The sequence below is a fragment of the Rattus rattus genome, chromosome 11, assembly GCF_011064425.1.
Source record: "Rattus rattus isolate New Zealand chromosome 11, Rrattus_CSIRO_v1, whole genome shotgun sequence".
Lineage (NCBI taxonomy): Eukaryota > Metazoa > Chordata > Mammalia > Rodentia > Muridae > Rattus > Rattus rattus.
In genome coordinates this window covers 30,098,263-30,116,008 of record NC_046164.1, presented here as the reverse complement: position 1 = coordinate 30,116,008, position 17,746 = coordinate 30,098,263, and the positions used below count along the sequence as shown (strand labels likewise).

General features: G+C 40.7%; 1 protein-coding gene across 1 annotated transcript; it reads right to left on the bottom strand.

Moving 5' to 3' along the window:
* Positions 1–226: 226 nt before the first annotated feature.
* Positions 227–17,497, bottom strand: Ociad1 (OCIA domain containing 1). The gene is made up of 9 exons (XM_032916023.1): positions 17,299–17,497; positions 15,940–16,002; positions 15,459–15,539; positions 12,526–12,579; positions 10,173–10,220; positions 9,152–9,287; positions 7,152–7,327; positions 3,511–3,663; positions 227–712 (listed from the first exon to the last, which is right to left on the bottom strand). The coding sequence occupies exons 2-9, from the start codon at positions 15,995–15,997 to the stop codon at positions 675–677; spliced, it is 744 nt and encodes a 247-aa protein (XP_032771914.1). The 5' UTR covers positions 15,998–16,002; positions 17,299–17,497; the 3' UTR covers positions 227–674.
* Positions 17,498–17,746: the final 249 nt, after the last annotated feature.

Here is a 17,746-nt window from a genome sequence, read left to right as displayed (position 1 = left end):
GAACCAGTCAAAACAAGACTTTTCCTTCATTGTCTCAGAGACTTTGTTCTAGTGACATAATGCTAACACTAAAACCACATGCTTCTTAAAGACGGTTGGCTATTACTGTGTACTGGAGTCTACTTGCATCACAAATTTCTATCTTCTTTTGCTGAAAATACCACTCACTTAAGACCCTTACAGGAAAACAAATTAACAATTGCAAATAAATGCATACAAGTGTGGATGACAGTCACTGGGTGTACACTTTATTCACCACAGACACTAAGATGCTCGAGTAAATGCTGGAGAAAGGCCTTTTAATAACTGATGCGAAGCGGAACCCTGGGCGTGTGCTCGCTCCCCCCACCCCCCTTCAGCATGCAGCTATCGTCACATGGGCTGATCAAGAGTCACAGTCGAGTTTCATGAGTCTGTCTCCTGTAGCAGAAACAATTTCACCGAGTGCACGCAACTATGGCAGAGTATCACCATTCTCAGCGACCAGGTCGGTACATCTACACCATAGTAAACATTAAAATCTGAGTCCGTAAAGCATTGTTAAATCACACAAACCAGGATTTCGTTTTAAATGTATTTATGAAATCTGCTGCTGAGTCCAAGCATGTAGGACACACGACCACCTGATGAAGCTGGATATGGAAGGCCTTCAGTAGGTCCAATGGTGGAGTCTTTCACTCGTCCCAAGTATCTCCATATTTGTTTACTTTGACTAGGAAAAAGCACAGATAGCTGATGATTGCGAAGTCAGACATCACTTTAACTCTGTTATGATGATGAGAAAGAAGCTGGGTGAATCGCACTGGGTGAAGGGCGTCTGAGAGCCAACTATAAAGGGGCTGACTATGAATGCCCTATTATCAAACTACATAACAGGACGACCCCATTTAATGGTGAGAAAGCTGACTAGTAACTTGCCCAAGGTGTAAGACTTAACAAGAACTGAGATTTGAAGACCTGTTTTAAGTCCAAGGCCTGAGTGTTTGCATTTCCAAATTTATATAAATGAGCATGTGTATATACCAAAACACAGTTAGTTACCAAGAAGTTACTTAAAACCAACCAACGAACTAGACGTCTGCTTTTCATGAACAGTAGAGCGGTAGAGTAATCAGTCCCACTGCCTATCAGCTGTCAAATGAAAAGGAGAAACCATTTCCCGTCTCCTGGCACTTACACTTCGGGCATTTTCAGACTCACTCCTGTCCTCTGTTGGCAGTGCTGATGGAGGCCAGGCCAGGCAGCTGGGAAAGCGCCCTGAGTAAGCCACACTCAGCCCTGTCTCCTCACTCCTTAGCTTCCCTTCTCCTGAGCTTCCACCTGTGCGTTATCGCCCACGGCAAAGGCTAAGGTAATTCTAACGATGTAGGGATGCAGCGGCCCGCTGTAGGCTCTCCTCAGTCTAGGAAGTCAGACCATCGCCCAGTGTTCTAACAGTTTGCCCTGATCTTTATAACCATATGGCATTTTCCTAGCACACTGTGATCTGTGGTAATATTGCTGTTAATATGTGCTTTCTATTTTCATTTCCAGTGAGATAAAAACTAATATAAACAATCCAACTGAAGCTCAATGTTTGTTTTGTTTTGTTTTTTGAGACAACAGAGCTGCTTCTCTGCAACAGCCCTGGAACTCACCCTACAAACCAGGCCGGTCCCAAACTCAAGAGCTCTACCTGCCTCTGCCTCTGCCTCTGCCTCTGCCTCTGCCTCTGCCTCTGCCTCTGCCTCTGCCTCCCAGTACTGGGACTAACAGCATGAACCACCACCACCCAGATTAAAGCTCAAAGCATTAAAACTTTCAGTCTATACTGTACCAATGTCCAAATTTCTACCTAGATTTAAGAAAATTTTAGAAAAATAAAAATCACAATTTCATAATAGGTCTTTTCTTTAATTTGTATTATAAAGCACAGAGAAAATTCAGTTTTCTTCTAGAAGGAGAAAGCTGTTTTCCTGTGTCTTATTTCTATGTCATGGAACAGCATTTAAGAATGCCCACTGAAAGGTCCACACGCCAGATGGAGCGGATGCCAAAAGCACACCAGAGCTCTCCCTAGCCTGTTAAACTAGAACATGAGTAAAAAGAATAAAACAGCACAATAGCTCCTCTCCGACAACGAGTGCACACGTAGGCTGAGAGAAAAGAAGCACGAGGCAGGCAGATCTGTGCCCTGCAGTGTAAGTTGGGCCTACACTGAGCCAGCCTGCCAGCCAGCACACCAGGCGCGCTCATACAGTGACATGTGCTCCAGGCCACATATCTATTCCAAAGGTACAGAATTTACAACAAAATTATGACGCCTCGAGGCTGTAAAGCACTTGTAAAGTGAAACTATCAGCAACTAGAAACTGCACTGGATCTAGAGCACTGAGGACTGCTATGCATTTTTGCATGTTTACTGTGCATGGTCTTTAAGGAGGCATTAAGACTTGTTCCTGCCTGTGATAGTTTATTTACCCACTACATACTTATTACTTTCTTGTGCTATATATAGAAATCAGGGCCCTGTACACTTCGAACCACTTTATCAACTTTTAAATAAGCACTTGGAAAAACACAGCCCAGTTCCTGACATTCTTTAGAAGTCTTAAAATTCTAAACAAAAATGGATATAAAACTTGGTTAAAAAGTCTTTCTTTAGCTAAAAAAAAGTGCCAAAGTTTTACTTTTTTAACATATTGCTGTCCAAAAAAATTAAATTATAACATAAAGTTTATTAATTATAGAGAAAAAGTAAAATTCCTCCTCTGGAAATGCCATAAAAGCTTGCCTCTAAGATGTAGAACTCTTTTAGTTACACAAGCATACAAGGAAAGCATCTCATTACTCAAGTATGACTCGACAATTTTGCTCCAAGCATCATTAGTGGTCAGTATCAGCCTCGGGTCTCTAAACCTGATTAGGCAGGAGACACACGATCACTAGGGAAAGGTCTCAGTTCCCAAGGTGATTCTCTGTAAGGGAAAGCACTGCACTAGAGAGCTGCTTCCCTGTTCTGTGTTTCACTGTCTAGGTTCTGTTTTCTTGCAGAAAACATCCTTTGAAATACGTTAAAGTGGGAGAGATGGTAACTATGAGATAAGTAACTTTAAAAATTATTAGTTGGCAGAGGTGGCATAGGCATTTCATCCCAGCACTCAAGAGGCAGAGACAGGCAGATCCCTGTGAGTTTGAGGTCAGCCTGCTCTACAGAGTGAGTTCTAGGATAGTCATGGCTACATGGAGAAACCCTGCCTTTAAAAAAGAAAATTGTTTTTTATTACTTATGTCAAATGTGTGTGTTACATCGTGTCAGAGTTCAACTTTCTGAAGTTGGTTCTTTCTCTCCCTCATCTGTCAGATCCCCAGGGACTAAGCCTACTGAGGCATCTCGCCCACTCTTAAGAGACTATTCTTTTAAATTATTTTGGTAGGTATATTGAAGAGTTAGGCATATTAACATAGTAACGTCGAAAACTACAACTCCAGCCTCCGACCTGAGTGTCAGAGTAGACTGGGCTGCCGTACCTTCTTTTTTGGGCCCTCTTTCCTGCATAGGCCTGACTGAGGGGTCAGTCTTGTGTGACAGGGTTACTCCATATGACTCTCTGTTCTTACTCCTTAACTCCTCATATGTAACACTTTTCCTTTTGGGACTGTCTTCAAGGTTGGGATCAGGTCCTAAAACAACAAACAGTTAATAAGTGGTGCTAAGAAGTGAATGAATCTAAAGTGACTACATCTTGAAATGCCTTTTACCTAAAATTGAAACAGAAAGATAATATAAGATCAAACGACCACTGCCATTCCAAAGGTACTAGAGGCTTCTTCCAAGAGAACTACAGAAGTAAGATCCCTCCTCCCTTCTAAAATTTAAGACTGATATCAAAATTTTTATAAACTTAGCCAGAAAAAGAATAGCAATTATAAGATCTAAAGTATGGCTTTAACCTACTAAATGCTGCAGTCATTATACCATGTATAGAGGTAGCAACTGAACAAAACTTGACAGTAAGTCATATTAATAATTCTATGGGCACATACAACTTAAAGTTTTTTTTACAGATGTTTATGATATTTGAACAAAAATATTTAAAATAACTACTTCATGGTATGAAGCAACTTTAAACAGAACAGGCATGGTTCCACCAGTGTGGCTCACAACACTGAGGTGGAAGACAGGCCAACTCTAGTCACTTGTTCTTGTCCCTACCAAAGAAAGTTAATGTGGGAGCAGCATCAGAAACAACAAAGTGGACTCCCTGCAATTACTGACAGGCCAACTCTGCAACACAGTGTAAGTATATAAACAGCAAAAGGGCCATACAAACATTTCAAAAGCATAACTGATGAGAACATCATCGACTGTCCTACTCAAGTTCATACACCACACAAAAAGTACTTTCCAGCAAGGTTCACAAACTGGTCATGTTATTTTAGTAATATACGAACTAAATTTTGAATCAATTTTTACAAATAGTATTAATTTAAAACTCCAGAGAATAATCAGTATCTTTCAAGAATTAAGTAGCATTTTCAACTCTAATCTTTTATTTTGGTAAAGTATACTTTATCAGTACAAAACCAGATTTCAAATTGTAATTTGTTCTAATATACCATGATTAGAAACTAATATTTGCTAGATAAGAAGAAAAATAATGTTACATTAATTTAGGAATGACCTTACACCCATTTTAAACATTTGAATTGCGTTAGTGGTAAGCAGCCAGTGAACTCATTTCCTGCCCAACAGCTATCTCTAAAGTCATAAGGTAATCATGGAACTTCAGGACCACTGGGTCTGCACCCTCACTTCACGAGCCATTGGCACAAGTCCTTGGGCAAATCACTAAGCCTCTCTGAATCCTGTTTTCTCCAACTGTGAAATAATTAGAATACATAATCTCTAGAATTCCTTCCAGGTCTAACTTTTTCCTATGCAAAAAGAGAAAAACACATGATTCTGATGTTCTGTGATGAAAGAAAGCATAAACCACACATAAGCTGGGTAGAGAGTTACATTTTCTCCATGTGTACAGCTGACTGAAAATACTCCGGCAGTGTACTGGGAACAGACTTTACAGCTTTGTGCAAGTTACTAAGACCTGGAAGGAATAAGAAAGTGTGTAACAGCAGTACCTAAACTAACCAACTACCTATGGCAATTTTGCTAACAGGTATGGCAGAATGCCTTCTACTTGAAAAGATCACTAAGTCTTTAGATCCTTGAAAAAGATCTAACAAGTGGGCAAACAAGTCTCCAACAAAAGTAGGTGTTCTGGAAGGGACAGCAGCATCTGGGCAGACAAGGGGGCCGCAGGGATCCACATGGGCAGCAGTGTTGAGTGCTAAGTTTGATCTGGAGGGGAGGATGACAGCACACACACAAACCCCACAACTGGACAGATGGATAGCTGCCGCGGAGGGCATCAGTCACATAAATATGGATCTTTCTTGTTGGTGGGTTAAAACCAAAGAGACATTTACCTGCTTTTTTACATGGAAAAACTTACAACACAAGATTTTGCTGATGAAAATGGTAGGAAGGCTGCACATCACTGCAACAAAAGAGCTGGTGCATGCCTAAAATACAGGAAGAATGGGTCTGCACTGGACTGGGGGATGAAACACAGGTGAAAGACTAGGGTTGCCCTCATAGAAAGATGGCGGCTCTACTCTGCCTGTTCCTGGAATATGCTTGCTATCTCTGACGCAAAGCAGAACAACAGGAGGCTACCCTAGCATGAAGGTGTCCATCAGCACTCTCCTGAGCTAAGCCGCCCACCTTGTCTGCAGCAGCCCCCAGCACCCAAACACTGTCCCAGGAAATCTTCAGGGACAGGACTCTGCATTGCTGCATCCAAACCAAGAGTCGAAAGCATGCTCAGCTATGCTAATGAGCAACGGAAACCCAGCCACCAGGGCACCAGAGAAGACACCTTTACACTCATTAGTTCTGATTGGCTTAGACAGCCATACTTGTGGACACTTTATGTTCGGACACCCAGGTCCCTTTTTGGCACCGTCTGAAACACCCCTCAACCCACCATCAGGTTCTCTTTCCCCACTGCACCCTCGCCTCTCTCTAACCTGTATGCAGGTTCAATCTAGATTAGAAAAGACAAAACAAAGCCAAAACCCTAACTGTTGCTAAAGTAGCCTTCAAAATTATCTTCTATGTGTACTCTACAAAGTTCTACAATTTCTTTTTCAAGCCGTCTGAATTAAGATGTCATAAACTTTAGAAAAATATTATCATATATTATATCCCCACGCAGAAGGTCAGGACAGGAAAGAATAAGTAAACATACCAAGTTTTACAACAAAATATAGGAAAAAATCATTTTAAGTAAAGTAAATAAAGGCCCTATAATGTGTCCCAGTCCTAACTTCTGGCTGTTTTAGGGTTTAGATAAAGCACTCCCTGCTTTTCACTGTGGAATGGAATGAAAGGGGGGAGTCTAACATTTCTAACTGTCTGCTAGCGCTGTGTCCAATTACCTCATCAAAGCCCAACAGTTCTCTGAGAAGAATTTCCATCTCCAGTCAAGATGCAAATATAAATTATTTGATGACTACTTACAAGATCAGAGGAAATTTTAAACAATTAAATCCTGACCTTAATCTAAAATTTTTATCTCACGTTTGTGCTCTGAACTTAGTGTTGACATAAACTTTGCAATGGATTTCAAAGTGGATTTTCTCACCTGACAACAATTCTGTAAAGCAGATATAACTTTTACAATTTTAGACAGGAAACAGGAAGTCTTTAAGACTGACCTGTCAAATGTATAACCTACACCTTCCTGAAGCCTCTGCTGCCCACAGGCTGAGTCTTCACTTCTTTGCTGGACCTCTATGTTTGGGAACATTTTTAGTCACTGGGACAATCTGTAACTTTCCCATCTACTTCTGTAGCCTATGACAAACTGAGTTTCTCATGGACAAGAAGCAGGCCTTGCCCATTTTTGTCCTTCCATACCTAGCAGGAGTGTTGGATGAATGAAGGAGCCAATGGAAAGAACAAACATGCTGGTCAGGCTGATGGATGAAGTTAGGCTGACAGCAGACAGTAGCAGAGGTGAGATCCAGCAGAAAAGAGCATCAAATAAAGTGTATACATACGTTGGACCATAAAATGCTGAAATTCATTCAAGAGAAGTTTCTACCTTGGGCAATATGGTCAGTAATACCAGTGGGAGTGGACTCATTCATAGAAGCACTAAATGGAATTGGCTCGTAACGAGGAAGCGTCTCCTTTTCTATGTTGTCTGCTGCTGGAGATGTCCCAATGGAGGACTGACCACTCACATTTGAGTCATATTTAGGCTTCTGAGTATAGTGCCTGGAAAAGAATTTCATAATGTAAGAATGAAGGGTCACTGCCTTTATTAAGGTATAAAAATAAGTTATGAATTTCTAAAATACCCAGAACTTTTCAGTTATTTATAAGCAGTTGAATAAAGTTTGTTTCTGTTATAAAAGCCGTCAAGTCATGTCCTGACCCACTTAGGCACCTTACACATTGTCTCTAAGTAAACAGGATGAGGCCTGTGGTACCCCAGCCCTGGGGAGGCCCACTCAGGAAGATCCTGGGTTGGAGATCAGATTGGGCTATAGTGTAACTGCCTCAGAAGTAAACAGTCATTCCATTAAGGGAAATAGAAAACCATATATTCAATTTTCTAAATATCTAAGTTCCAATGTATGTACTAAAAGATCTTACAAAGAAAACCCTCCTTCAGATGAGGTTTCATACACATGTCCGTGCTGTGCATTAATGCGGAGGTCTGTCCATAGCTGTAGTCCATAGAACCCATGCCTGGCTGAGGCAGACACAGGTGTTAATAGTTCTCATAGCATGTATACTGTTTCCACCGTGATGTAACTCATCGGTTGGCTTAGTAAGCTCACCTACACATGGACTACATTTTCACAACATAAAATCCAAACTGTAATCTGAAAAAAGTCAGGAATGAGCTATACATTGCTTTACTAAATTTAGAATTCTGAAAAAACATACATTGTCTGTTTGTTTGCTTGCTTTTTGGGGGGGCAGCAGGTGGGAGAGGGGTGTCTCACTATGTAGCCCTGGCTATCCTAGAACTCACTTTGTAGTCTAGGCTGGCCATGAACTCACATAGATCAACCGATTCTGCCTCTAAAGTGCTGGGATTAACGGCATGTGCCACTTCACCTACCTTTAGGACTCTGAAATTGTTAACATTACAGTGTTAGTTCTGGCAACAAGACAGAGATGGAGCCCAGGCTGGTCCTACTTAACTCTCCTGCTTTAACTTTCCAAGCGGGGTGGGCTGCAGATACCACCCCACTGTTATTTTTTCCTGGGCGCCTTCTTGCAGTTGTTTTGATTTAAAGATTTAACTTTAACTTAACATAACAAAATCACATTGTAGCACGATTGGGTAAGAGGGTAAAATATGAAATGTGGGAAATAGTATTACTAAGCACTATTACACTATTTTACTGGTGTAAACTTTGCAAATACTTAATTCTATATTGTATCTCTTCAGGGTCACCCAGATGCTTCAGAATTCACAGTCATGTTTTAAGGTAGCTCACAACTAGCACCCAGGACTGTCCATCCCTCTGCACTGGACACGAAGCCGACTCTAGTTTTTCCTCTATTTAAAGTTGTAAACAACCTTGAACCTTCAGGTTTTGCTTTTCCTTTATCTGATGGCTTTGTAAATGACAAAATAAGCAAAAACCCCAAAATATCTTTATTAGCACCAGCTCACTTTTGAAATATATACTTGAGAATTAACTATGGTTCTTGGTATAAGAAAGTCAAAACAAACAAATGTACTATGAGCTTCATGAAAATCAAATAGACATTTTCTGCTAAGCTTATTTTCCTAATAAGCAATAAAAGAGAAAAGTGGCTATTAATTGAGCTAGACTGGCAAAATCTGGTAACTTGAAAGAAGTCCAAAATGCAATAAACCAAAAGTGCTTGCCAAACTGATCTTTTAAAATCCTTTATTCTTGTACACGTCCTAAAAGCAGCCAAATCTTGTTCCACTTTTTAGAGCAGCACACCTCCACACTAGAGAAAATGGCGACAGGCAGTGTTTCAAGCCTTGTGTTCTGACAGAGCTGTTTCTTAAAAAGCAGAGTCGGTAGGTGAAGGTGTGAGCTGACTTACCCAGGTGGCAAAGAGCGCCGCAACTCGCCTGACCGCAGTGCTTCTCCAAGGGGAGAATTTTCAAGCTTCTTGAACTTTTCTTGGCAAGTTTTCACGTAAGAAAGCTTTCCAGCAAAGTATCCCACGATACAAGCAACTTATTTGTAAAACACAAATAAAAAATTATGTCACTGAATGGGCCTTTTCAGACAAATTTTTTTTTCCTGGAACAGCATTTTTTGAAAAGTACGTTTCTAAGTATCTCTTAGGTTTTAGAAATACCAAGATTACCTAAAAGCATGATTATAAACATGCTTTACCTCAAATTCATAGAGAAAGTCTATTGTTATAATTCACTTTCTCCAAAGTCATTCACTCCAAGTAAAATGGCTGTAACATGAACCAATCCTAATAGACTTCCTTATAGACACAAACAAGGTAGAGAGATGGATAAGCAACTGAAATTGGTTCTAGCCTTGTGATATTTGGGCAATTTCTTTCATTATAAAATGGAAGTCCCAACAATTTCATAAGATTGCCTTTACAAACAAAACTCTGTACAATGAGCTCATTAAAATGATTACAAAGCCTAACCATGTAAATACAGCATCACATCATGTGCGCTTCCAATACACAAAAGAAGTTACACCGAGAGACGCATGAAGAGCTTCACGTGCATTTTCAAAAGAATAGTTTTTCTGTTACTTGCACAATAAAATATAAGATTAAAGAAGAAATGCCAATTCTAGAAATAATTGAGTAGCTGAATATCAATGCAACTTTCTTTTACTATAAACAGACCAAGAATTTATTTTCAAGTACTGTGTTTAAAGTAATGTCAAACGAAGTTAGTTTATATTGTAAAAGGCGGAAACCTTGAACCAACACAGGGCTTTTTATGCTGACATTAAAACTGTCAAGCAGTACATTTAATGAAAATTTTTATTTGATTTGACAGCATATAAACATGTAATAAATTACTCAAAATATCTTGTCTAAATTTAATCATTTGTAGGAAAAACACAGCATTGTTCATACTTACATATAAGTTTAGGAATGGAACCATATTTTGGATGACTCGACAGTATTCCTAAAAAAGAATTAAGTATTTCTGAGTAATGTTGTTAGAGAAGGAAAAATCATTTTCAATTACTGAAAACAGCAAGTATCAACAGTAACTCCTCTTTGTGAATTCAGTGTCAAAAGAAATTTTTCTAAATGTCAAAGCATTATAGACTACTAAAATAGGTAAATAAAGAATGACCACTTGACATAGTCAAGAGACTAAACTTGTTATCTACCAAGATCAACAACAGATTCTTAAAAAGTTTGATTAATTATAGGACTAAAATCACCCAAGACCAGGAAGCACTCTAGTCATACACATAAAACAGCTCTACATTGAATTGAGAAAACTGACCAAGGAATGAATACTGAATATGACAAATTACACCACACTCAATAGGTAAAATGTTAAATACCATGAAGGCAATTCTCTAAAAATTCAGCTATAAACTCAAGATTTGACTTAAAATAAAAACATTTGCTTATTCCAAAAACTGTATGGAGACACAAAAAAGCCAAGGCAACATTGAAGAAGAAGAATAAACTATTATTAGGTACCAAGATGATAGTGTATGTAGCTCAGGGACAGAGCAAGGCCTTGAGTTCAATTTTCAGCTCCCCTTACAAAAAATTGTGCATAGGATACAAACCAAAAGCCAAAACAAGACTCCAAAGGATACCAGACTTTTGTAAGTAGAGGCCATGACAGTCTGGCAATTCACCAAGTAAATTTAACGAGCAACTCTGCTGCCGCACCACTGAGGTATTAATACTCAGCCTAACCGAATCCCAGAGATGCACACTGTACTACTCAAGCTAACAAATGTAGCCCCTTTGGGGACTATTAAAAAGATTATTATGGGCTAGGGACATAGCTCAGTTGGTAAAGTGTACATTGCTTGCCTGCCTAGACTACCTACTTAAATTCTGGGACAGGGAGATAACCTCTGGAGGTGTGTGAGGAAGGACAGACAGGGCCGTACCTGCACGCACACAGACAGGTAAAGCTGTATGTATTACTAGCCAGATTCCTGAATTTCTAAATTTTATTAAAGACCGAGTCCTTGGCCTATGCAAGATCTTCTGGAACTGTAGTTACAAATAATTGTCAACCACTGTGTTGGTTTGAATTAGAATGGCCCTCATAGTCTCATGTGTTTGAATGCTTGGCCCATAGATAGTGGCACCATTAGGAGGCATGACCTTGTTGGAGGAAATGTGTCACTGTGGAGGTGGGCTTAGAGGTCTTATGTGCTCAAGTTAGGCCTAATGTGGAGTCTCCTGCTGCTGCCTAGAGAGCAAAGCTCCTCAGCTCCTTCTCCAGCCCCTCATCTGCCTGCATGCCGCCATGACGATAAAGGACTAAGGCTCTGAGACTGTAAGCCAGCCCCCATTAAATGTTTTCTTCTTAGTTCTTAACCCAACTACCACACGGGTACTTGGAATAGAAACTGAATCCTCTGCAAGAACATGAACACTCTTACCTGCTAAGCCATCTCTCCAGGTCCTCTAAATATGTTTTGAATGCTAACTCATCCTTACCTATGCCCCAAGATGAGAAGACAAAGCCAGTACAGGGAACTGTAGGTTTTTAAGCCAGTGCCTATGAATCACCTTAAAGTTGTGAAACAGACTGCAATATTGACTCAGTATGATTAGTATGGACCCAGAAACTGTATTTCTAACAATCTCTAAGATGTGACACTGTTCAGTTAGCCCAGGTTTGCTGTTTTCCTTGCAAACTAGCCACAAGGGTTGGTTGGTTGGTTTTTAGTGTATGCCTGTGTGAGAAACTGAGGCGGGTACAGAAACTAAACTTGGGTCCCCTGGAAGAGTGTCAAGTGCTCTTAACCACTGAGCCATCCCTCCAGCCCCAGCAGCAAATGCTAATGCACTCTTCTGCTTGTGTGGGCTGTTACTGATCGCACATTCTCCATGTGGTTGGTTGGGCTTTCTGTTCTTGAGGCAGGCGGGGTCTCAAGTAGCCAAGGATGGCCTTAACTTCAGACCCTCCTGCTTCTACTTCCCAAGTGCTGTCTGTGATTACAGACACAGTCAATCACACTCAGTTTTTTGACACAGTGCCAGGGTTCAAACTCAGGGCTTCCTGCACATAGGCAGGCACTGTAACAATTAAAACATGTCCAATGACATCAAAATATCAAATCAATATAATCCACTGAGTGGGTCTAGGTAGACCAAGGTATTCTAACACTGTATAAATTTATCAGTAATCATGGTTAGTAAGATATTTTCTTATCTAAAAATCAGAAAAATAAGATAAAGGAAGATATCCAAAATGCTAAGTGAATGTGAGTTTAAACACTTACCTTTACTGATTAATCCTTGAGTAATCAACATACTTGTAGCAGCCAATGGCACAGCTATAGGCAGAAAAAGAACTTGTCAATAGCAAAAAAAAAAAAAAAAAAAAAAAAAGAAAAGACAATACTGTTTTGAGTATCCTAAGAGATAAACCAGTCTCAGTGACAAGAAAATCATTAGGATGAAGATTCACCAACCAAGATTGCTATAGCTGCACTGTGCATACAAAGCAAAAATAAAGGAGTATTTTCAGAAAACATTTCAAAATATTAAACAATGTAATTCAAGAAACCATCTAGGGAGCTGGAGAGATGGCTCAGTGGTTAAGAGCACTGACTGCTCTTCCAGAGGCCCTGAGTTCAATTCCCAGCAACCACATGGTGGCTCACAACCATCTGTAATGGGATCTGATGCTCTCTTCTGCTGTGTCTGAAGACAGCAACAGTGTACTCAAATAAATAAAGTAAATAACTCTCAAAAACAAAAGAAAAGAAAGAAACCATCTATATTTAAGTTCCAATAGCAACTCATTAAAATAATCAACTCAACAAGTAAAATGACTAGAAGTCCCGTCTGAAGCAATAGGGAAAGGACTGCTTGAGAAACAACAGCACAGGAAGCGCCAGTCAGAACTACAGGATAACCAAACCCCAGTCTACATGGCTCGAGTGGGCATCTCATGTACCTTTTACTGTCACATCCTTATCAGGGAGCTCCCAGTACTATCGGTTACAAATTACGTTAGTTATTTAGAACCTTACTCACTTAAAGCCATAAACTTGAATCAGCATTAAGTCCCACAACCTGCCAAAATATGCCTAACATCAGATGCTAAGACTTTAGGCTCCATATTACACTGTGTACACCAAAATATAAAATATATTTGACCATGTGATTACGTGGTAGCTGGAGAATATCATGTATTTTAAATATTCCCTAGAACCATGTGAAAATATACAAAAGCTGCCTATTTCTGCAATGATGGGAGGTGACCCTTGGCTCACTAGCTTGGTGAGCAGCTACATCTGCTGACTGACCAGGAGACAGTTCCCAGACTGAGAGTAAATCTTCCTAACGAAAACGTCTCATCTATTTGTACAGCCAGAGTCTATACTGAAAACCTACTTTCCATCTGGAGTCTAGACCTTCAGTACTAGACAAGCTAAGGGCGTCCATGTGATCAGTCCCCAATAAAAACCCCGATTCTGGGTCTCTAAGGAACATACACGATAGAATCTGAGATCTAAGTGTCCAGCTTCCTTGAACTCCACCAATGCTCCTTTAATTAATTTTGCTTTTTGTATTTTAATTGTAAATTATTTTTAATTCGAATAACTACATGCACCGGGTGAATGGTACACTTTATAAAGCATCAGAGAATAACTTGTCTCTCTGCCAACTATACAACTGCTGTCTTTTTTTAAAAAAAAAATTATTTTTGTTTATTTCATATATGTGAGCACACTGTTGCTGTCTGTTCAGACACACCAGAAGGGGACATCTGACCCCATTACAGATGGTTGTGAGCCACCATGTGGTTGCTGGGAATTGAACTCAGGACCCCTGGAAGAGCAGTCAGTGCTCTTAACCACTGAGCCATCTCTCCAGCCCACGACTGCTATCTTAAGGCAAAAGCACTTCAGGACAAAACATTAAAAGCATGAACTTTTTCTAATAAAATGTTACTTATGGACACAAAATATTAATTCCAGTAATTTGCATACATATGCAATCAAATAGACCTTTTTCTTCCAACCATTTTAAATATGTAAAGATCACGGTGGTCCACACATAAACTTCTAGTAGGCACAGGTGAAATGATCACATATTCAAGGCTAGCCTGGTCTGGTTCCCTTGGGAGACTGGTTATTTGCTTGATTTCTTTCTTTCTTTCTTTTTTTTTTTTTTTTTTTGGATCTTTTTGTAATTCCTCTACCACTGTCCTAGTATTAGAGACCAAACCCAGGGCCTCATAATATCTAAGGCTTGATGTGTCTACATACCAAGTTCCAGGCCAGCCAGGTCTACAATAGACAAGACAACAGCAACAACAAAATTCTGATCTTAGGGTTGGTAGTCAGAAATCGAAATTGTAGTAACTCCTCACTACAATGAAAGGCAACAAAGGCAGCAGCACTAGTTATGACAGTCATTAAATGTAAGAGTTAAAACCCAACCAAGTCTGGTTCAGACACCTGACTTCAAAGCACAATGACTGTGTAACACAAGTAGACACATTTAATACCTCTAAACCTTAGTCCTTTCATCTCTAAAGTGAGGGTACTTAACAACTCTACTAAACTATTTTCATGCTATTTTGCTGACAAAATTGCTATTCAATTTCCCGAATCTCTATTAGTAATAACCACACTATCCCAAAAGTGTCCCGATGTAGTCTATAATAAGTTATAACTTCAAACGTGAACTTAAGTCAAGTTTGTAAGTGAAAGTTTTGGATGGAATTATGCTAATTAGAAAAATGATGACCCAGGGCTGAGAGATGGTTCAGTGGTAAAGTGCATGAATTGCAAACCCCAGGATCTGAGTTCTGATCCCCAATATTCACTTAAGGAGTCAGGGCTGGGTACCCCAGTACCCCCGTACTGAGAGGCAGAGACAGGAAGATCCTGAAGGCTCACTGGCTGGCCAATTTAGCCAAATGGTGGAACTCCAGGTTCAGTGAAAAAACCTGTCTCAAAAATTAAGATGGAGCCAGGTGGTGGTGGTGCAGGCCTTTAATCCCAGCATTCGAGGCAGAGGCAGGAGGGTCTCTGTGAGTTGGGGCCAGCCTAGTCTACAGATCGAGTTTCAGGACAGCCAGGGCTACAGAGAGAAACCATTTCTCACCGCCCTTTTTTCTCTATGCCTGTGCACATACACAGATACCACAAAAACACCCATGCACATTCTTTAAAAGTCCTTAGGCAGGAAAACTCACATCTGAACCAGAAGCACTCTTCATGACACTCTGCAAAGAGCCTCCACTCCTCTTCTGTTGGAATGTAGCCGCCCCCTATGTCTTTTAGAAAAAAATTGGAAGTCATTTTCTTAAAAGCCTGAAAAGTTAGCTTTGTCTACTAGTAACAAGAACATTAAAAAATAATAATAAAACTATGAGACAACTGGCTTGTCACTTTTTAAAAATCAATTTTGACTTCCTACAAAATTTATTCTTACTGCTAGTCAGACAGGCTGGACACGGTGCTAAATGAAAATATGTAAAATGAACCCCCACCCTTGTTCAGATGATAAGAAATTTGGAGACTGTAACAAGAGAACATTTAAGCTCTGTGTGTGACTATAAGGATATCACACCCATAAAACCAGCCCAATTTCTACCGTTACTCAATTACTCAAGCAATTAAAATTTCTCTACACGGAAAGGGTTACCAACTGTAAATACTTAATATGATAGTCACCGGGAATTGGTCTTGACACTTGTGCATTCGGCTCCCGAAAATCTGCCCTCCCATTCATAGTTCCTGTATCAGAAACATTTATAACCAAATATTACAAAGTATCAATATATACATAATCTGTAAATCAATAAATATTTACTTAACATTAAACACTCTTAAATTAATCTTATTTTACATGCACGGTGTTCTGCTTGCATGCCACAGATATGCCTGGTGCCTGAGGAGACCGGATGGCACCGGATCCCCATGACCTGGAGTTGCAAATGGTTGTGATACTGTGATAGGACATGTGGGTACTGGGAACAGAAGCCAGGTACTCGGGAAGAGCCAGTGCTCCTAACTGCTGAATTATTTCTTCAGGCCCTGACCTTTACGTTTCAACTACATAAGAAAATAACCGAATGAAAAAGGGTCATAAACATATTATTTGAACTAATTATTCACATTCACCCCTTTAATAGAAAAGCGGGTATATAAAAACAACAGACAAAATTTCCCTTCCAAGGCTAGGTTATTTCACATTATTTTGTACCTTGATTCAAAAACAAAACAAAAAAACACAATTATGTCCAAATGATTGGGGAAAAAACCTCAAGTCACTTCTAGGTTTCCAATGAAAACAAAAGTACATTGTCTCTCATAACTCAGCAGTCAAAAATAATGACGTCACATTCTCTGCAGGTAGCTACTCTAACGGCAAAGTCTTCCAAACTTCCCCCTACCAGGCCAAATAATCTTCAAATAACTTAAATAAATAAAAATTTAAAACCCCAGAGCAATCCAAGATCATGTATCTGAACTTAGACGTCAGCATTTCAGATAAGGAGGATTTCTTCGTTAAAACACATTGCCGCATGAATTACACGCTGCCGACAGCAAAGCATCTTTCTGTAATTCGTTTAGTGACTAAAATCATCACCTACTGCATACCTAGATCCCTTAGAGAAAAAGGTTTCGTAAAAGGTAAACTGAACTCTGGGTAGATGAAGCACTCAGAGGAAGCTTCTCAAACTGCAAAACCCTACTGGGAAAAAAAATTAAACCTCATCGTCCCCAAGGAGGCTGGAGGGCAGTGCGACCTGTCTGAACACTACAGCTCAAAGTTAGTAATTACAAAGGACAAGGCTCAAGAGAAGCTGGGGCCGCAGACCCCAGCACTCCTGCCCGGCACCTGCCACCCCACCTCGGCCACCGCGGCTCTCCCCACCCCTCCATGCAGGCCCCGGGTGCGAGTCACCGGCCGAGCAGTCGAACCAAGGCCCGCAGTGCGACCGGACACCTCCAGGCAGGAAAATGGCGGCTGCGGGCGAGTGTGGGAGACTGGCAGAAAGCTGAAACTGGCTGCGCCATCACACCTACCTCACGAAGGAGGCGGCAACGCGGGGAGCAAGACCCGGGATACAGACCAGGAGAGGACCCCAAAGACACAGGCACGGAGGACAACGCGGGAAACGGGGAGGGAAAAGAGGGCAGCTTCAAAGGGCTCGCCAAGATGTCACCTAGACACAAGCGCCAGCTGACCGAGACCCGGAAGCAGTACCATCGACAGGAAATGATGTTAGACAGCTCTGGGGCACTGCCGCTGGGCAATCTCTCAACACTCAAGTGTGTCCGCCACGCCCTGTCCAATTAGTTCCGCCTCCTTTCACGCCCCACGCCCCCCCTCCCGGCCACGGCGCTCCAGAGCTGCACTGCGGCTGCGCGAGTTATGGCCTGCCCCTCCGCTCACCCTTAGGTTCGATGCTCTTGTAACATACTCCTATGACTGACTGTTCAATGACATTTTGGAACTCCCTCCATCCTCGAG